General features: G+C 39.5%; 2 protein-coding genes and 1 long non-coding RNA gene across 3 annotated transcripts; 1 reads left to right on the top strand and 2 right to left on the bottom strand.

Annotated features, from left to right (window-relative positions):
* The first annotated feature begins 3,612 nt into the window (after positions 1-3,612).
* mpc1 (mitochondrial pyruvate carrier 1) lies at positions 3,613-5,620 on the top strand. The gene is made up of 4 exons (XM_059566881.1): positions 3,613-3,801; positions 4,922-5,018; positions 5,108-5,240; positions 5,340-5,620. Exons 1-4 carry the CDS (start codon positions 3,727-3,729, stop codon positions 5,362-5,364), a joined length of 330 nt encoding a protein of 109 aa, XP_059422864.1. The 5' UTR covers positions 3,613-3,726; the 3' UTR covers positions 5,365-5,620.
* On the bottom strand, positions 3,649-4,265 carry LOC132157513 (uncharacterized). The gene is made up of 2 exons (XR_009437557.1): positions 4,124-4,265; positions 3,649-4,074 (listed from the first exon to the last, which is right to left on the bottom strand). It is a non-coding gene; the product is annotated as an uncharacterized LOC132157513 (long non-coding RNA).
* A 261-nt stretch (positions 5,621-5,881) lies between the features above and the next one.
* On the bottom strand, positions 5,882-19,972 carry LOC132157510 (chitin synthase chs-2-like). The gene is made up of 19 exons (XM_059566880.1): positions 19,852-19,972; positions 18,508-18,643; positions 17,893-18,078; positions 13,122-14,218; positions 12,914-13,015; positions 12,564-12,728; positions 12,305-12,452; positions 12,132-12,197; positions 11,627-11,861; positions 10,982-11,182; positions 9,704-9,988; positions 9,244-9,423; positions 8,611-9,154; positions 8,378-8,517; positions 7,802-8,157; positions 6,893-7,003; positions 6,593-6,810; positions 6,335-6,401; positions 5,882-6,196 (listed from the first exon to the last, which is right to left on the bottom strand). Exons 1-19 carry the CDS (start codon positions 19,896-19,898, stop codon positions 6,128-6,130), a joined length of 4,353 nt encoding a protein of 1,450 aa, XP_059422863.1. The 5' UTR covers positions 19,899-19,972; the 3' UTR covers positions 5,882-6,127.
* Between the last annotated feature and the right edge of the window lie 1,300 nt (positions 19,973-21,272).

Genomic DNA, 21,272 nt, shown 5'->3' with positions numbered 1-21,272 from the left:
AGGCAACAGGGATGACCAGACTTGGGAAGAATTTCAGGAAAAGCCGATTCAAGAACTTAGGAGAGCTTCACAAGGAGTAGACTGAAGCTGGGGTCAGCGCATCAAGAGTCACCACGATCCGACATCTTCAGGAAAAGCTACAGCTGTCACATTCCTAAAACCAAGCCACTCCTGAACCAGAACATCAGAAGCATTTCACCTGGGGTAAGGAGGAAAAGAACTGGACTGATGCTCAGTGGTTTACAGCCCTCTTTTCAGATGGAAGTAAATTTAGCATTTCATTTGGAAATCAAGGTCTGGAGGAAGACTGGAGAGGCACAGAATCCAAAGTCCAGTGTAAAGTTTCTGAAGTCAGTGATGATTTGAGTGCTGTGACGTCTGCTGGTGTTGGTTCATTATGTTTTATCAAGACCAAAGTCAATGCAGCCATCTACCAGGAGATTTTGTAGCACTTTATGCTTCCATCTACTGACAAGCTTAATGGAGATGCAGATTTAATTTTGCAGCATGAATTTAGCACCTATGTCAGGGATCTAGGAGGGAGGACCCAATTGCAGTGTGAGGTAATAAGGTTTCATTGACTAAACAGACTGATACAAGAGGGTAGTGAAGTGAACAATAGATACCACAACAGGAAAACAGTAAACAGGAACAGCTAGGGGAGGCCACTGGGAAAGCTTCAGGAAACAACTGGCAGAATACTTGCAACAGAGGGGGGGAAGCTAAACCAGGCTGATGGAGAAGACCACACAAGGCACCATAGAGCAGAGCTCAGACACTTGACCACTGACTCTGAAACAGACCAAGTGCCAGGTAGGTTGAACCAGGACAGGGCACACGGGGACAGGTCAGGAACTCGAACACAAGACTAGACAGGACAAAGCTCCACAAAAACAAAATTAAACTCAAGACAAGGAAAGATATAAGCCAATGAGCTAATAAAAGGTTAAGTAACAAAATAAGAAATTACCAATTTAACCAACTTAGAGAATAAATCAAACAAAACCAAGAATCAAGACTAGAAAAACTAAATAAATATTACAAATTAAAAGCCAAAAGCAAGAAAAAACAAATTACTAAAATAAGGAGCAAGACAAAAACAAAGAACTACAAGGACTAGACAAGGGCACAAGACCAAGGAGACACAGACACATATTCAGCCAGAGACAGAGGGGCTGAGAATGACCATGAATCAGCAAACACAAAAGGGTAAGGGGCACTATAAATAGGGAGGAAAATACATGAGGGACAGGTGAGCACAATAAGACTAATCAGGCTAACAAGAGGGTGTGGTAAAAAGGAAAAAAGGAGGACGGCCTAAAGGAGCACATGGCCGAGAAAACAATTAACAAGGCCATGTGCTGACACTATACACAAGAAACAAAATATAAAACAAAGTGACAGTGCAAAACCCTGACAACCTACCTACAGTGCCAAAACCACTTTCAAGTGATTTGCTGACCATGATATTACTGTGCTTGATTGGAAAGCCAACTCACCTGACCTGAACCTCACAGAGAATCTATGGGGTATTGTGAAGAGGAAGATAAGTAACATCTGAAAAACAATACAGAGGAGCTGAAGGCCCCATCAAAGCCACCTGCAGTGCCACAGACAGTAATTGCAAAAGGAGCCCCAAACATGTATTGAGTGCATAATTAAACCTACTTTGGAGATCTTGAACATTTCTGTTTTGTAAATCTTTTTTTGATTGATCTTTGAGAAAATATTCTAATTTTTTTGAGATACTGAAGCTGTAAGTCGTAACTATCAGAACTCAAACAAAAAACTCTTTAAATAGTTCAGTTTGTGTGCAATGAATCTAGAATATAAAAAAGTTTGCTTTTTTAAATTAAATTCCAAAAAAACAAAGAACTTTTCCATGATATTCTATTTGTCTTTTTTACATGTACCTGTACTTAAGGGAAATTGTACATATTTTTCCCATAAATATGCTTGTAACCAATTTCTTTAATATATAATTGGACTTGTAATCACTTATCTATCATGCAAATATGCTAGTTAGAATATTACATGGCCAAAACATGTATCAGGCACCAATATTTCTGGTCTAGGAGGAATACAAAGGAGTAATGGTCATTTTAAGGACCTGGCGGCTGCCATTTTGAAAATGGGGCCTTTCTTGGAGTCAAACTTTGGTAAACTTTTAGTATGTTTTTAAGTACATTTGATACTACTGTAAACCACTGAGAAATGTTTTGTTAGAATTTTTTTGGGGTCAAGACATATACTGTTGACGGTGTCCTTTATCAGTAGGCTTTATATTTATGCTCAACATGAAGTATAGATATTGTTGTCGTGAAGACAAGATCCTGGTCTGTCGGCGGTCTCCCTCTATGTCACCTACAGTAGCAGGAGCGCGCCAGCGCCGCGTCAGGCACGGTTCTGGTGTGTAAAGACACAGAAAACGCAAATCTCTCTTCTTATCCCACTAATGTGCCGAGATTAGCTGTAAAACATGCCCTGAGATAACTTAGCATTTGATACAAGCGGTGTGTTTCGGTTTTACGAGAAAACGTAACCCCCCAAATCGACTGACATTGCTTTTGAATCTCTCTCTGGTCGGTGAGGTTTACTGTTAGTGTTCCTTTGAAAAAATTTGTTATGTCCATAATGTTAATTTCAGCCGGATAGACAGTGAGATCGCTACGACGCCGTTGAAATAAAAAGCCCACCAGCCCCTAATGACACGACAAAGAAGTCTTTGTTAGTTTTTATTGGCAGTTGGCAAACAAGCTGAGTGATGCGCGATGCATTACCGTCTGCCACCACGCACAGTAATAGATATTTTGTTACATTGTTTTGCCGCTCCAGTCTGAAAGACCGAGAGGAAATGAAGTTTTTTTAAAAAAAACTAAAAGATTCGGGGCTTTTGACAAAACATTCGGGCTTAAGCCCCATTCGTAATATATATTAATTTATATTAAAAGTTTATTTATCTGAACGTCTACTTCCGCATTCCAAGCCTGCTCACAGCATCATACATCTCTACACCAATAAGCTCATTTTATGGTGCGTTCAAGTCATCTCATATAAATCGTATTTAGGAGTTGAATGCACATGAATGCCACCACAATATAGTAAATACCAGTGGGGAGATCAGGATATTCTTTAAGCCCAGATCTGTACGAGTTGGGGGCGTGTCAGTGATTAACATGGCGGAATACACAATACTTAAAGGTATTTAGCTGTGATATGGTCAGGCTTTTCTATTTACAGCGTAGTAAGTTAATCGACGATGCATAATATGATGGCATTATAATATAACAATGCAACTTGTAACAATAAAGTTGACAGTGGCTTCATAAATTAATTTAAAACATTAAAAAACGAAGTATACCTAATGCACAATTCTTTGTTCTTCATTTTCTAGAACAAGAGTTTAAGAACATTGCTGTATTTTTGTGTTAAGAGAAAGTACTCCGCCATCTTGCTCCTACGAAAGTGACTTGAACGCACATGCCTTCGTAAGCACGACTTCCCAACTCTTGCGTACGAACTTCCCAAGAGAACTTGAACGCAGCATTAATCATAAACCAATAAGCGCTGAGGTGGGCGTGTCGCCCCGCCCCATCGTCCAGACTCTGTGGCCTACTACCGCGCCTGCGTGACTCTGTCCTCTCTCAGTTGACGTCTGGTAGCTGCAGCAGCGAGTAGAGTTTACTGTAGACTTCACTGCGTCCTTGTATCATCTCTTGACTGACGATGGCTGGCACTCTGGCGCGGAAAGCCGTGGATTATGTCCGTGGTAAAGAGTTCAGAGAGTATCTCATGAGGTCAGTAACGAGATAAACACTGTCGATGTGTGACAATTACTGTTGTGAGTGTGAACAGCGTTCGTAATAAACACAGAAAAGCGCTTTGAACTGTATACATGATCTATAACTGCTGTGTGAAGGTGAATATGTCTGTGTACATGATTTATAACTGCTGTGTGAAGGTGAATATGTCTGTGTACATGATTTATAACTGATGTGTGAAGGTGAATATGTCTGTGTACATGATATGTAACTGATGTGTGAAGGTGAATATGTCTGTGTACATGATATATAACTGCTGTGTGAAGGTGAATATGTCTGTGTAATGTTACATGATATGTAACTGCTGTGTGAAGGTGAATATGTCTGTGTATATGATCTATAACTGTTGTGTGAAGGACAGTGCTGCAGTACCGCTGAGAGCCGGAGGGCGGCGCCTCGGGGTCAGAGTTCACCCCACCGCGCTCTGATCAGAAACCGTTAACAGTGTGGGAAGACGGGTTTATTTTATTTTATTTGTTTTCCTCCTTATAATAGCTTGAATGCTTTCGTCAGTCAAACTGTCAGTGAAATAAAACCTTCTTTACGTTGTTACTTATGTGTTCATTACACATTGCAAAAGAAAAAAAGCCCCCCCCCCCCTCCCTTTTTATTTTTAGCTTTACACAAGCAAAGATATCTGCCAAGATTATTTTTCTTACCACATTGGCAGATATTTTTGCTTGTTTTAAGCAAGAAAAATGACAAAAATGAGATTTTTAAAAAAGTAAACAAGACCTATCTTTAGTCATTTTACTTGTCAAATAAATTAATCTTGATTCAGGAATATTTACATAGTTATACTAGAAAACAACAATACTAAGCATGACATTTTTTTTGCATGGCATTGCTTTTACGGCAGAAAGTGACATGTGAAAGGCCTAGGTTGTTCTAAGAGAGCTTTATGTATTGATAATGTGATATGAATATGATGAGTTTGGTTGTGATTAACTTTGTGACGATGGTTTCCTCTCCTGGTCGATCTGCCCCTCCGGGGGGATCTTCTCTCACCTCAGCACAGTGAGTTCTCAGTGCTATCATCTTACAATCTAATCATGGCTCATAGCACACATGTTATAGGCATCGTGTGTCATGTTTTCCAGCACTTCTGGGGTCCGGTGGCAAACTGGGGCCTGCCAATCGCTGCCATCAGTGACATGAAGAAGAGTCCAGAGATCATCAGCGGCAGAATGACCTTGGGTACGTGACACAACACCAGCAGCTTGCACAACAGCTTGATAGTGTGAGGTCAAAGGTGAATGGAGGTGATTTGGCTCTTGTTTTCCCAGCTCTCACCTGCTACTCGCTGCTGTTCATGCGCTTCGCCTATAAGGTCCAGCCCAGAAACTGGCTTCTGTTCGCCTGCCACTTAACCAATGAAGCAGCTCAGCTCACTCAGGGCAGCAGACTCATCAAATACAAGCAAGTCCTTTCACCTTTCACCCTTCCTTCTGATCTCTGATGTTATTCATGTATTCAGGCTAGCCTAACACCATGTCTGTTTCTCATTGTGTTCCTCAGCATGGAGAAGAAGATGGCCAAATGATAAAGGTTTATGTGCACCGCGGTCTGGATTCGTAGAGATCCACCAGATACTGCGACTTCAAATAGCGATCCATGAACACAGATTTTATGCTATGTCCTCTCTGTTACACATATTACATTTTAAGCCTTTCGACACAGCTCTGAAGGTCACGGTTTGTATGTAATGTATATTTGATTAATATATTTACATGCATAATGCGATTGTGTGTGTTAAAAATGTTTACAGAGAAAATAAAACGTTGCTTTTGCTCTTTTGACTATGTCTCCAGTGTCTATTTATCTGCTCCTCTATCTGTTCTTCACACAAAGCTGTCAAAGACCTTCAGAAGACATTGCATAACATTTATGTTGTTGTCCTAATGGAGTTAATTCAACTCATGTGGAAAAGGGTCAGGATATTCTACAAATAAATCCTGTTTGATGGAGTAAGAACATAGAGCTTTTGAAAAACATGACCGGATTCTCATCCAGCTGTGAGTGAAATGTGCTTTCCACAGAAACCAACTCCCCCAGACAGCTTGGTTACAGAACGTTTAATATTCGGCAAACTAATACAATAACACAGAAATAACTAACTTGCAAGTAATGGATTGTTCTAGGAATACATAGAAAAATCACTGGTAGTCAGTGCAAACATCTACGGTAAACAAATCCTAGCTCCAGTTTCAGGCATGTGGTGTAAATCTGGCTTCTTCTTCTTCATGTGTGAGAAATCATTCACTTCAACTGTAATTTCACTAACTAGGAGCGAAAGAATCAGCGTTTCACAAGTCGTCAGAAGTGACGGTGAGATTAACGGGATTCCCCAGGATCAGTCCCTCATCTTCATCCTCCTGCGATAAACAAAAAACATTGTAAAAACAACAAGCTAATCCAAGTTTAAATCAGTGTAAACATGCAATCTGCCTCTTAGAAGGAGAACACTTCATATGCAGCCTGAACCATGGCTGAACGGCAGCACAGCTCCTCACCTCATCTCTTTCTTTGTAGTCTTTCTCTGTGCTTCTGTACGATACCACGTGGATGAGGGTGTATACTCTGTAATGGCAAACAACAGGGCTTTACATCTCAAATAATTAAGTTCCCGTATATTTATGTACACTTTTTCTGTATTTCTGGTCAAATAAATACAGCCTTGATGAGCAGAAGAGACTCCATTAAAAAACGTGTATATAATAGTAGACTAATTGTTCAGGGGCCACTGTGGCAGTACGTGATGTGTGTTATACCTGTGGTAAAGCATAGCCAAGAACTGAATGATGAGCAGAAGGGCGAAGGACAGCAGAAACATCAAGCTCAAGGGCTCCACTCTCAAGGGCTCTAGTGCCTGAGTACCGTTAGGATAGTACTTGGGAATATTGATGCTCAGAACATCAGTGCCAATGGCCTGAAGGAAGAACGTTGCTACAATCCATAGGACATTAATTATGAAGTACAAAAACACTGCCTGCAAAACAGAGAGAGTAGTTCTCATTTAATATATGAAGTTGTGGTCCAGGAGCGATGCAGTATTCGCTTGCCAAACTTACCTTGTTACGTAGCGACTTTAGCTCCCGTGTCACTTCATCTAGGTGAGCTTTGTCATCGTGTATGGGTAGTAGATAACGCTCTATCAGTTTATTCCAGAAATCATGTTCATCCTGGTAAAACAGGAAATATATATAATGTGGCGTCATGTTACAGACTTGACATTTCGAGTGCAGTCAACCAGTTAATCTAGCCAAATGCATTACTTAACCATTGGAAATCTACTGAAGCTTTTCCCACCATGATTAACTCAAATCAGTATACATTTTTGGTTGATATTGGAACAGTATTCCTGTAAACCAGTTAAAGCCAACCAAATTCCTAATCAATTCCTACTCATAACTGGTCAAGTACCAGGCCCTACAATGATAACATCTGATACCTCTCATTAATCACTGACATTTGAGTAGTTAGGGCACCATTTGATGGCCTTTGAACACTATTCCTGTCAACCAGCTTCCATGTCCAGTGTATCTGATGAGCACTTTTGTAACGATCACTCATTCATTTATCATTTACTTTTATCTGCTCTCACATTATTTGATACATCGTTGTCATAACATGTTGCTATTGCGTCTCTTAATTCGGACTTGACTGACAGACTGGCATTCTGACACGGTCATCTTCATGCTTTCTAACCATATCTCCACTTTTTCCCATTAATTTTTTAATTATTTTGCTAATTGTAAGTATAAAATACAAGAAATGTATAACAATAGCCCCATATTCAATGTACTCTGCATACATTGGATTGATTTGAATAAGTGTCAAAGACCGCAGAAACTGGCCCCCTTTAAAAATGTTTGGACACCGCTGAGGAAAGTGTTGATGTATTGATGGCATTGGAGATCAAGGAACATGTCCTACTTGTGTAAATCTCATTACAACATGAACCATCCACAAATAATTACCTCAGATAGCTTCTCAACCTGTGGAGCCACAAGCGTTCTTTCGATTGCCCTCTTGACACGCCTCTCCAGTCTCTGCGCTCCGTTCTCGATGCGGTTGGACTTCACGATGCGCCTGGCGGCTTCATTCAGAGCATACTGCAGTTCCTCCAGCTGACTCACACTCAAGACGTCCTCAGGACCCACTTTATCCCTCAGCTCCTCGTTCAGGGTGTCGCTGAGGATCGACACCAGTTCCTCGCACAGATCCTCCTGGTTCTTGTTTCTCAGTGTGTATCGGATCTGCTCCTGAAGGTTTCTCTTCAGATTGGCATACGTCAGTTTCTTCAGGAACTCTGTCTTCACGGGCTCCACCCAGTCTGTCCGTTTGAATAAGAACAACATAAACAATAATTCAGTGCACAGACCAGCCCTACACTCAGAATAGTGTACGTTTGAGAGGGTTATGTGGTTTGAATCAGAGATTCTCATTCCATTACCAATCAGAGACAGTTCATAGAACATTGTACTGACAAGATAATCATGAATCACGTGTGCTAGATAATAGAGATACTTGTAGGAATTGATGTCATCTCTTACCACTCTCAGGTACAAATTCTTTCTGCTCCAGAGTATCGTAATCATTGTAATCATAATCATCATCGTCGTCATCATCTTCATCATAGTCTGTGTCATCGTTAAATGGATCAGCTTTTTTCTCACAGCTTTTGGAACTCCCACTGTAAGATTTATTTGAAGCAACAGTTGGGGAAATATAAGAACTTTTCAGCAGCATGGTAATTGTAATCCTAACACATGTTCATAGTCTTTACCTTTTATCAGAGCAACTGTCTTTTTCTTCATTGTCCTTGTTGAGATTCTCTTTGGAATTGTCCTTCTTACGAGGCATCTCCTCGTTGTAGTCAAGGATGTGTTTGTTCTGATCTAAACTGTCCTCGACTTCATTGGTGGTCTCAGCCTTTGGCTCTTCTGGCTCAATTTTGGCAGCTGGTGGGTTTGGATTGACAGCTTGCTGAATTTGTTGAAGGACTAGATTTTCGGTCTCTTGAGTGACTTGGATTTTCACATCCCAACAGCACATTTTGCAGTCACGATTGCACACAATGCCCACTTGCTTTTTATGCTCCTTCGCCTTGCTGGATTCTCGAGTGCCCCATGAGACAATGTGCATGTTGACTAGGGAATATATGGTGAGGAGAAGATATCCACTGGGAATGCAGATGAAGTACATCAGACCGTAGATAATCAAAGTGCACTCCTGAGGGTGAAGAATAGCTGTCACCATGTAAAGGATCGCACCAGACACCAGGAAGAGTCCAGTAGGAGTTATAAATGTTCCCTGTTTAACCATGTCACCTAAAATAAGATATCCAGTGAAATGGAATATCACCAAGCATGTTTTAAACACACACAAACACACACAAAAGATAATAAGCAATGATTACCAATAATGGAAAAGAAGGATGCAGTCATCAGGAATGCATAAATGACACTGAGAATGGCAGCAATGGTGATTTGGAAGTTGGGTTTGGCCACAAAACATATGATCATGTAAACAGTTGGAGGTACAACAGCAATTATTATGGAAAGAGTGCCTTCAATTCCAAACACAAATTGGAAAGCTCCTAAAACGGAAAAGAAAGAGAATATTAGCAGTTTCCATACACTTATATATTCCCTAAATAGTATTTTTGACCTGGTCAAACCAGCCTAAGAAGTTCAGGTGGGTAAACCAAGCTTTGTCTGTAATGTTAACCAGCTCAAACAGGTCTCTACCAGGTTGGGCAATACACAAGCCCTAAACAGGCTGACCAAATGGTCTACCAGGTCAGCCTCAGTCCCATCAGAAGCAGACATTTCTAGCAGAGCAGTCAAATCACTATAATACATCCTTTGAATATTTACCTGCTACCATGAGGGTGACAGAGGCAGGTCCCAGGATGGAGGAAGCCACAGTGAAGGTCTGATATAAGATGTAGAGGATGGAAATGGAGGTGTTCCTCTTTACTGTGTCTTTCCCGCTGTGGAGCAGATCAAGAGTGTTGGCCAGTGTTGAAGGACCCCATCGACGCCTTTGGTTGTAAAACTCTTTGAACTCTTGCGGTGAGTTGGTGAAAGCGTCTGAAGCAGCGTTATACTCCACCCTCCAGCCCTGCTGCAGGAGAAGAGTGCACAGCCAACGGTCCTCACCTAAATGTGAGCGGATGAGTAACATGATGAACTGGTGGAGCACAGAGGAACCCGACTCATTCATACATTCATACAGAATCATCTACACAGAAACATCAGATGCAGTAAGTCTTGCTAACCATCTACTATACGGAACAAAGACACTGAAAAAAATGTTTACAAAAGTTGATGTAAAGATCTGTGTTATATGTCTTAGTTTACTAAACTAAATTCACATTAGAGCGCAATTCCATAAAAGCACCAATTGGAGGGCAAACTCTGCTTGGGATTTACTGACAATGTGCACATTAAAGAACACAGACACAGCCAGATCATTTATATAATGACCAGCGCAATCTACCAAGAGCAGCACTAATTACCATCTGCTTTAAGACATGCTTTTTTTGGGGTTAAATATTGATGCGAATTCCAGTAATTTGACGAGTGTAAAAATGAGAAAATTGCATTACATGTTTCTCCTACCATAAATTTTGTGCCTGAAAGGGAAACCCCTACAAATGCATATCTGATTAGGTCAGGCGCAAAAATAACAGTGTCCACGCCTTTTCAGCGCTAATTCGTCTTTAGTAAATCCTGGTAGTAATATTTTAAAACCAAAAGATGTTAGAGCTGATGAAAGCTTTTAGTAAATCTGGCCTTAAGTATTCTTTGTTAAATAGTATCTTGTAACACGGCATTGACATGTGGGATAAGCCTTTTTTATTTAATTTAATTTTAATAATTTGTAATTTTTAAAAATTTTTAGCCATTCACCTGCATTTGGGTGAAATCAGTTCCAAAGAAAACACGTTTTCACCCATTAGGCATTTACGAACACTGCCGTACTAGATGTGACACGTGTCAATACACACCAGGAAAAAGATATACTGTTCAGAGTAAAGGCAAATGTGTAAGATAATGTAACTGCAAGTTATTTATTAAGCATAAACGATACTTTTAGTGGAATGGTTAGCATGCTAGTGAGATATTCAGTGCTATAAAAACAGGGTTTACCTTGGTCATACTGCACATACTCAGAGGCGCGTGTGGCTTTGGTGGTGTATCGCTTCAGGACGTTGTCGTCCATCAGTGCAGATCCTCTGAACAGACTGAAACAGCCTGGACTGCACAGAACCGAGCCAAACACGTGCTCCGCTGTCTTCTGAAGCCAATGACCCACTGCGTACTCAAACTTCTGATACCACACCATTGGGCCTGAAACATGGGGCAGAGGAACATGAATGGAGTGTGGTGCGCATACTGCATCTGAGCATTTTTATATTCAGGTTATGTCTTTCACATAGTTGAGCAATGTTATCATATTGTAAATCCTGGCTGTCCTTTGTTGTTGAGATTAGCTTTCTGATCATCTCAATGGCTCTTTCTAGTATGCAGTGTTAAAACTGCAGTGATTGTGAAGAAGCATTTATGTAAGTGGACTTTGTATGTTGATCAGCATTTGAAAAGCAGGCCTATAAAAGGGCACATCATTATCTGCTATAGAATCCAGACTGCAGCTTCTTTCTTCCTTTTAAGTCATGTACAGGTTATTGTGAGTTTTATGTAATACTGTTATGAAATTTGACATCCTACATTCCCTATAATGACCATTTCTGTTCGGTTGTTTGATTTTTCTCTCTGAATACATATGATTTTTACCCATTCCAGTGGGGTGGATTCGTCCACAGGCTGCACCCACGGTGTCATACATTCTCAGACGATCGACGAGCAGAATCAGAGCAGCGGGGTGGAAGTCTGTGTCTCCATCCAAGGCCATGATATATGTGTTGTCGTCAGATATATGCCTCCTCTTGCTGTCATTGTCATAAGAAGGTAGCAAATAACTCTCACCATCTAGTGAAATGAGACTGGCTCGACTCGGGTTGTTTTGTCTCTGTAAGAACAAACAGTGTCAAAAACAGTTATCTTCAGCCATATATGCTCACTAGGTCATCTGTTTCTCTTCAATATACACGTGTCTGACCTTTTTTGACCATGTTTGATCACTTTAAAGCGGTATGATTTATGCACATGGCCCAAGGAGAATAGGGGTTTATTTCAATCAGTAAACCAACTTATGAGCAATAGCAGTAGGGAAGCTTGACTTATCCAACATCACTAGTGACCGAATGCTCAGTACTAAAGGACCAAAAAGAAAACTTACTGTTATTTTCTGAGGGTTTTTGACATTGTATCCTTTCCAGCCAAGCAGGTAATACAGGTACATGATCTGAAAATGGACACATGCTCAGTCAGATTCAGACAAATGTTCAAAATAAACAGTGTTGCAAAGACTGAATTATTTTTCATACTAAGGAATATGATTTTGACGTTCACCTGTGACCATCTCTTTTTGTTTCGAATCAGTTTTTTGTCTTTAAGGTGGATGTAAAGCATGTTTCCCTCTGGCATGACAACCACAAGACGACCACCATATGGTGTTTCAATGATGGAAACTTCGTCTGGCTCCTTATTTGTAAATACCCTTGAAGGCAAAATGGTGACATTTAGTTTACAGTTGGTTGTGAAATATATATAATTGACATCAGTCTGTTCAGTCTGTTTGCTTATCCCGGACAGGAAACCTTTGCCTTACCTGTACACCTCCATGACTACTTGTATAAGGTCGCAGACATAGCTGTTGACAAGCTTTGTCTCAGTGTCTGTTTCATACATGAAGCCATCGTCAACATAAATATGGCATTCAAAGTCAAAGCAGTCCTTGTGTTCCTCCTTCGGATCCCCTCGGTATCTGTCCAATCTGAAACCAACAATCAAGCCAAAGGAATGAAGAACTGCAGCTGGGGGTTTAAAACCCCTTAGTTGAAGAAAATCTTTAACGGTCATTTACAACTAGGTGTTTTCTTTGCTTAAGGGTTTTCAATCAACTAGGCTCCGGGGAGCTGAAATATATTTGCAATACCCATCCATCACTTGTATACATACCTGAACATTGAAGTCATGATTTTTAGCATCTCATCGTATGTTTCATGCCACATTGTTGCACACAGGTAAATGACACAGTTTTCCACATGATCATTACCACTACTATACGGCAGATAAAAGGAAAGGAAACAATCAGATTTTGACTTAATTCATGCATTTGTACAGTATTATGTGTACCATTTCAAAGACATCATTGCTTTATATGTACCTCTCCTTGTTTGCCGTACGAACCGCTTTCATTTTAGTGTTCAGCAGCATAGAGAGGTCAATGAAGGCAGATTCATACAGGCGGCGTACGAAAAGTTGGGATGTGCGTTCGATCCTCTGCACCTTGATTTTCCACACATAATATGTGCATGAGACCAGGCCGAGCCACATGCAGACCCCCTCCAGCGCCAGCATGGAGAAAGGCCACATGGCGTTCGGGTTGTTGAGTGACGTTTTGCAGATACTATATGAAATTTCCAGCATCACGACTGGGGTGGTGTTGACGTCTTTGAGAGTTTCAAGTTCATGACAAAATGGCCAGAAAGGAGTTTTAACTGTAAAATTATTACTGGAGGTATATAAGTTAGCAGTTTGTGATAAAGAGACCAAACTCTCAGCTTGTGTCAAGAACAGTATCATACCCAGGATTAGCGTCACTGGACCAGTTAACGACACGGGCAGAGCAAAAGCAAATGTCATGGAGTGGATCTTGCAGGCCACGACTCCGAACCAGTGGCAGGCAGCAGAAAAGAATGCCTGCAGGCAAAACAGCCCAATGCCTATCTCTACCGTGCCTTTACTGGCTTTGGTGAAAGAATCCCATTTAATGCGAGCATCGGCTTCAACAATCAGGCAGTAATACAGAAAGTACACCCCCAAGGTCAGTGCTATTCGAATGAGGCTGGTGAACAGATAAATGGCATCTCGGAAAGTGTCCAGTTCGCTGAGCATTTCCTGAATGTTAGTGCTGGCCTGAAAAGGGTTCTCCCACCAGTTTAGAGAAATTAGCAGCGTTGCAAAAATTGCAATGCCTACATAAATGTAGCTACCATCTACTTGTCCTGGCACATAAGAGGACTCCCTCACATAGTAGTCGACTGCCAATAGAACGTAGCCGCTGAGCACTAGGATTAGGGAGCATATAGGGTAGAGGATCATCCAGCTCCGTGTCTGCAATCGAAAGGCGATCTGAAACACGGCCGAAAGGATGCAGATGCCTCCGGGGATGCAGAGGTTTGTCAAAACGTCAAGCTTAGGCATCACAATGAGCACCAGGATCGCGGTCCCCACGGCCACAAGACTCTCAATCCCACACATCTGCAAAAGCGTTTACAACAATCATTACATGTGCACAATGAGACTTCCATAGCATTCAAGGTACACATTTCATCAGTTCATGCATGTCTAAAGTACAGGAGCTACACCAGGAGTCACTCCTCTGCCATCAATTCATTGTCATTGTATAACAGCATGAGCAGACTGAGTGAGCATCCTACACTAAATGATCGTCTAGTATGTCTAACCTACTGTAAAATCCAAATAAATTTAGCTTTGTTTTGCATAGGGAATCAAAGCGGGTCTTTCAAGCTCTTTGGTTGGCAAGTTCCCAGGGCCACAGGTATCTAGGTGCATAAACTTGTCGGGTTAGTGCAGGTAGACCACCTTGGCAAGGGGTTAGATCAGGATGGTTCACTAGTAGATCATTGCCCATCAAAAGAGTATGTCAGCTCACATTTTAGATGTAATATTTTTATTTGTAGTGCTTTAAAGGAGGGGTATCCAACTCTGTTCCTGGAGTGCTACAGAGCATTTGTCTTAAAACTTGCTCCCACTCTCCAGCAGTAGCTGAAGTAGGTTGGAAAGAAACTGTGCAGGACAGTGGGCACCACACTGTAAACCCTAATGTTGTCTTGACTTAAAAAATCAAGTAATGTTGACTAAACATTACTTAAAATTTTGCATTTTGGCCCTGTCACTTAAAAATATGAGTTAATTTAACTAATTTACCTTCAAAATGCATAAGCTTAAGATTTCAAGTGTTGTGAGCTCAAAATCATGAGTAATCCTTTGGAAAAACTCAACCTCACTCTGTTCTTGCTTTAATGTGATTGGCCATGGGAGGAATTCTGCCTAGCAACACAGAACAAAAGCACTGATTGGTGGATTACAAAAATCGTCCTTTTGGTCTGTTTGGTTGCTGAACTACATTTCAAGAAGACATTTTTTTTTAGTGTATTATGTTAGGTGAGTAAAATTATGTAGATATAAAGTTGTTTTGCATGATTTCCACTAGTGAAATATGTTGATTTAAATCCTGGTGGTACGTGATTTTGATATGGTATGATTATTGAAACGACAATTTAAGTGTTTGATGAAGTGGCCCAATCATTTTCCTTTAAGAGAAAGAACATGGCAGCTAAAGTTACTGCTTAACTCGTTAGACCCATACACTGGAAACCCTAATAAGTTGACTGAACTAAATTGATTGAGTAAACTCGTTGCCTCAATTTAATTGAGTAATGGAGTCTCCCAAAACTTACATATTTAAGTTTATTTAACTTGACGGTTTTGTAGACTGTACTTAAATCACTCAGTTCACCAAACTTGGTTCTTTTATTTAATGTACTTAAACACTTATTTTCCCTTAACTTGGTATTAATTTCAAGTGTACTTATATATTTAAGTTAACTCAACATGTAAATTATGTTCTTATTTTCGACCGCACACTTTTTGCACATTGAAGTAAAACAAATAACAGCATATTTAATCTTTGACCTTTTGACAAAATGTCACAATATTTATGAAAATACAGTAAACCCTATACTGCACTGTAAAAAAAAGTTGTCTTATCGCAAGTGCTTTTTTGAGTAAACTTAACAAAAAATTACTATGTTTGCGTATTTTAACATCATCCTAATCCATTGGGCAAAGTTACGTCCAGTGGACGTCTTTTTATGTCTATGCAGATTTTGAAAAGACGTCCACTGAGGAGGCAGAATGTTTTATGATGTCTTTTTTTTTAAATGTTTTTATGTCTTCTGTACATCCGATATAGACGTTCACAGATCCTCCTTACAAGGTTCTGTGACTTAATTTCTGTCAGACATCTAGGCCTGGTTTCATAGACAGGGTTTAGCCTAAACCAGGATTAGGCCATAGTTCAATTAGGACATTTAAGTAATTTTTATAAACATGCCTTAGAAAAAAACATTACTGGTGTGCATCTTGAGACAAAACAAAGGCACTGATATATTTTAAGATCAATCAGTACAAGTTTCTTTCATTTGAAACAACTCAGACTTGCATTTTAGTCTAGGACTAGGCTTAAGCCTTGTCTGTGAAACCGGGGGCTAGAGAAGCTCTTATTGAGAATTAACAGAGGTTTAAATGTTGATATTTGATTCATTTGAAGTCACCATTGTGGTGGAAAGTGTTTGGTTTAGTTGGGATCTTGGTCCAGTTACTGCTTGTGTTAGCTTGTCTTTTGCTGCTGTAACAGTGTATTTTAAAACGCTGTTTTTGTGGCGAAGAAAGACAAAAGTTAAATGAGCTCCGGTGTCATCAGCTCTTTATTAGTGTTAGCTTGTCTCTTGCTGCTGTAACTTGTGTGTTGTAAAACACTGTTATTGTGGCAAAGAGAGTTGATATCAAACATACACATCTTGCTTGTAATGGAGACAAAGTATAGTAAAATAAAATGTATTGCTGCAACTGTGGATTTAATTTTATGGATAGAAACCTTGTAGATAAAATAATGTACTTACTTTTAGAAAACAGATCACATCGTCACAAACAGACATCAAGATTTTGGATATGCATCACATCAATGGTGACAATCAGAACAAAAAAGGCTGTAAAATAAGGATGGGTTTGTGCTATGGAGCGCTTTTGTTTGTCACCATTACTGTGATGCATATGCTAAATCTAGAAGTCTGTGTGTGTGAGTACTTGATCCTTTTACTCAAATTATTTCAAACACATTCATTTTGTCCATCTTCAAAATAAGTATTTTGCTCTTGGTGCCTGTTAAAAATATCAAACAAAACTTATTTTCTGATCCCAAATACTTATGTGATGACTTTCTCCTCAACAAAACACATCTGATAACACCTGAGCTCATTTAAATTTGTCTTTTTTCGCCACAAACACAGTGTTTTAAAATTCTCCAATACAACAGCAAGAGACAAACTAACATAGGAAGTAACTGGACCAAGATCCCAACTAAACCAAACACTTTCCACCACAATGGTGACTTCAAATGAATCAAGTATCAACATTTAAACCTCTGTGATTTAGTGATTTAAGTACAGTCTACAAAACCGTCAAGTTAAATAAACTTAAATATGTAAGTTTTGGGAGACTCCATTACTCAATTAAATTGAGGCAACAAGTTTACTCAATCAATTTAGTTCAATCAACTTATTAGGGTTTTCAGTGCAGGAGCAGGGTTGAACATCTATGCTGTTGAGTTCAGCTCCAACACAATCAAAGCCATTAGGGATAACTGATAATTATAGACAGGTTTGTTGGAGCAGGTTGGAGTCTGGAATCTGTGAGGTCAGAAACCCCCACTTCATTAGAATAATGTAACACATTTCAGATGTTGTGTATACCTTACATGTTTGCCTCGGTCAGTAGCATACTCAGTAAACACTGCAGGTGTTATGATGGTCTTGCACATGGAGATGTGCCTTTGATTTTTACTCACTGCCACCTCACATTTCTCGAAGTCATTTCAATTTTTTTATTTAGACTTAGAAAAAAGCAGTGATATCTGAGTAAGTGAGCTGTTTACTTTGTAATTTATCCAACTATTTCTACCAGTTTGATTCATGGTCCAATGCATCACATTCGTCTTACCCTTTTCATTCCTCATTACCCACTTACATGCCCACCACATATTAGGAACTGTTGGACTTGTGCATGTGTTTTTCTATATAATATTGGGGAAAGGAGTGTTCTTATGTGTTAATCTGCATCATTCAACTCACGATTCCCAGTGTCCGTGGGTTAGGGGCCACATAGCTCTTGAAGACACATTTCCACAGAGACTTCAGGAACATCAGCAGGTTTGGCATCACTAGTACACACATCAAAATCAGCGTGTAGAATTGTTTGTCCACATTGTTTCTCAAAGACACTGGACTGGTCAGAGTGGTCAAAACCAGCAGAGAGCCCTACAATACAAAGACAAAAAAGCCTTTAATGCGTTGGATCATTACACAAAGTCATATATGTCATGTGACCATGTGATATGTGATGAGATATGTGATGAGATGTGGCTTCCTCTTCATGGCCAAGGTACACGTAAGGTTTTATTGCATTTGGAGTTCAATTTTGTCATATTTTATGTCTTGAAGTGAATAATGGTTTAATTGGCCTTTGCCCAAGTCCTTCTTAATATTTGGTCAATTAAGATAAAAATAATTAAATGACTCAATAGCTCTGTGTGTGTACTCACAGAAACTGGCACGAATGTATCCACAAGCATGATATGTTTGTGAATGTACACGTTGTTATGGAGACACAATCTCTCTCTGAGTAAACAGTAATGGGTGTTGGTGCAATTATCCTCTATAAATATTTATGTAATAGTTATGATTCACCTTGCTCATAACCCCGCTAAACAACACAAGCAAGCCAACGATAACAGCCACCAAGTTCTGCAGGATTCGAAAGAGTGTTCTCTTCTTCTCTTTTTCAGCTCCGATCGGGTTCAGCTGGAAGGGGTCCCAGGTGTCCCTGGGCACACAGACATTGTGAAAGGTCAAAACTCAGACTGAAGAAAAGACCTGTGTGTTCTCCTCATGACAAAATGTCAAATGAATATGCATTATATCAGTTCAGCATGTTGTGAACTTCATATGTAAAACAGTTTATGTCCATTAAAGTTTAAAGTCACACCATGGCTTTTCGTGCTTAACAACATAACTTTACGATATGCCACTTTCAGGCCTTATTGTTTAATGCACTCATTTATCTAAAGTGAGAATGGCATTCACCACGTTCACCACACCACACTGACATGTGACCTTTCCTGGTTGTATACCAGTAGATATATATCTATATAAATATCTATAAATGTAGCTACTCAGTTTGGAGAATATAAGAGCTAATTAAACACAAAGACAAGACAAAAGGAATGTTAAAAATGTTGCTATATTACGTCAGTATTAATATACTTAGTAGCATATTACAATATACTGTCTGTACCCACACACACACACACACTGAAAAAACAGTAACCTAAAAATGTGCTTCATGTGTAACAACTACATTTCAAATAATCTTACTTAACATTAATGAATCAACCTAAATATATTAGGTTATACTATCAATACTTAATGTAAGGGTAAGATCAGATAGAAATAGCTCTTTAATGTAACAATTACAAGTTACCACTTTTTACACACAAACTAAAACAACAACGACAGGGTAACCTAAAAATGTGCTTTGTGGAAACATCTAAATGTATTGATTATACTCAAATAAAAAAATAAATAAATAGTGTTGCTTAGCATTAGTGAACTAACCTAAATATATGAGGTTACACCATCAAAACTGAATGTAAGGGTAAGATCAGGTGTAGCTCTTTAATGTAACAATAACAGGTTACCACTTTTAGTGCACACACACACACACACACACATGTAATTTAATTTATTTCTGACTACTCTTAATGTCCAAATTTCACAGTGAAACTTTAATCCAGCTGTGTCTTGCTCAAGATTAAATCGATTTTTTAAAATATTAATCTAAATAATAAAAATTGTAAATATTTTAATTCTGTTGATTGAATGTGGTACTATACTGAGTTTAACTTTCAATTAAAAGCACTGCTTTGTGTTCATGATGAATTCAACATATTTTACCACAGAAATGCAATGAAAGCTTTTAATCAGTAACTGTAAACAGATGATTGATTATATTAATGATGCCGTGTCTTTCACCTGTGACGGCCTTCCCTCTTGCGTCCCCGCTGCTTCAGTTCCTCCATTTCCAGACGCTGACACTTACTCCATAAAGCGGTGCTGGGCTATGTCGTGCTTACCAGGCAGAGCTGTCTTAAATCTGATCTGAAGTTATGGGTGCAATATCAGTGCGCTCACGGCCATAAAAGAGTTCAAAGATCCATGAGATTCATCCCAGCTCAACATCCTTATTACATATCTGATTGGAAAACTTGTTTATGTCTCTGACCAAAGTTCACATGACTATTATATTCCATGTATCCTTATGTAAGAATATGAAGTTTTGAACATTTTATAAATATTGAAGGGGAAGGACCTTATAAATCAGCAGTTTCTCATTTCAGCTGCTTTCAGGACCACATTAACCTGTAAAATCCCCCCAAAATGTTCACATGTCTGATGTGTCCCTCATTATATACAATAAAGAACAGGAGTTACACACATTTTCTTTCAGAAATGACTTGATTAATCTATTCCTTGTGTGCAGATAATCGGCTGCTTAATTCTCATTGAAAACGCTGTTCATTCTGCATATACAGTACACATACTGGGTCAGGTCCAAGGGTGGAGAGGAGCTGTTTTATAACTAATACATGCTTCTTAAGAGACAAATAAATGACGCACAACAGTTTATTACGCAGTAAATAACACTGAAAATAGATAAAGATGTCCTCTGATAAAACAGAAACTTAAATAATCACATCTCAACAGTTTGCCTCTTTCATCAAATACTGTTTCTTTTGTGTGACACTAACATACAAACCATTATTAGCATCCTTCTCAAGGATCTGGGGATCATGAAAGCTGGGATTCTAATCATGAAGCATGAGTTGACCCTGCCAATGTATTAGGGTGTAAATTTACAGTTCTCCTTCCTGAAAACCTTCTTGGATGGTTGTTTTATGCTCAGGGATTGACAGGAAGAAGGCTTTCCCCACTGTTTCCCTACACTGTGCGAGAACAGGCCGAAATTAAAATGCAGTTTGCAGCAATGTCCGGTTTCCCAAATGTAATCAGTGCAATTGACTGCACTCATATTGGTATAAAGGCTCCATATAAAACAAATTTGTTTATGTGAACAGAAAGCATGTGTATTCTATTAATGTGCAAGTCATATGTGACTCTAAAATGACCCCCACAAACATTGTGGCACGCTGGCCTGGCTCAGCACATGATTCCTTTATTCTGACACATAGCAGTGTAAGGGACTGACTACAGGCAGGGGCAGGACGTGATGGCTGGCTTCTTGAGGAGTTTAACAACGCATCATTTGTGGCCATTTGTCCTGATATAGCCTATAACATATAATATTATAACCCTGCAGGGGACAGATGCTTCCCCCTGAGACGCTTCTCTCATCTGCCGTAGCTCATCTGAAATTATGTTAATAGTGTTTATTG

The sequence above is a fragment of the Carassius carassius genome, chromosome 14 (genome assembly GCF_963082965.1).
Source record: "Carassius carassius chromosome 14, fCarCar2.1, whole genome shotgun sequence".
NCBI lineage: Eukaryota > Metazoa > Chordata > Actinopteri > Cypriniformes > Cyprinidae > Carassius > Carassius carassius.
The sequence above is the reverse complement of the archived record's forward strand: the minus strand, read 5'-3'. Positions and strand labels throughout refer to the sequence as shown.

Coding starts and splice junctions, on each gene's coding strand:
- mpc1 (XM_059566881.1), top strand. CDS start 3,727: ATGGCTGGCACTCTGGCGCGGAAAGCCGTGGATTATGTCCGTGGTAAA. Junction 5,019..5,107: donor CAGCGGCAGAATGACCTTGG/GTACGTGACACA, acceptor TTGTTTTCCCAG/CTCTCACCTGCTACTCGCTG. Junction 5,241..5,339: donor AGCAGACTCATCAAATACAA/GCAAGTCCTTTC, acceptor TGTGTTCCTCAG/CATGGAGAAGAAGATGGCCA.
- LOC132157510 (XM_059566880.1), bottom strand. CDS start 19,898: ATGGAGGAACTGAAGCAGCGGGGACGCAAGAGGGAAGGCCGTCACAG. Junction 14,219..17,892: donor ACCCACGGACACTGGGAATC/GTGAGTTGAATG, acceptor ACGCTTTTGCAG/ATGTGTGGGATTGAGAGTCT. Junction 6,811..6,892: donor TAAAGTCGCTACGTAACAAG/GTAAGTTTGGCA, acceptor TCTGTTTTGCAG/GCAGTGTTTTTGTACTTCAT.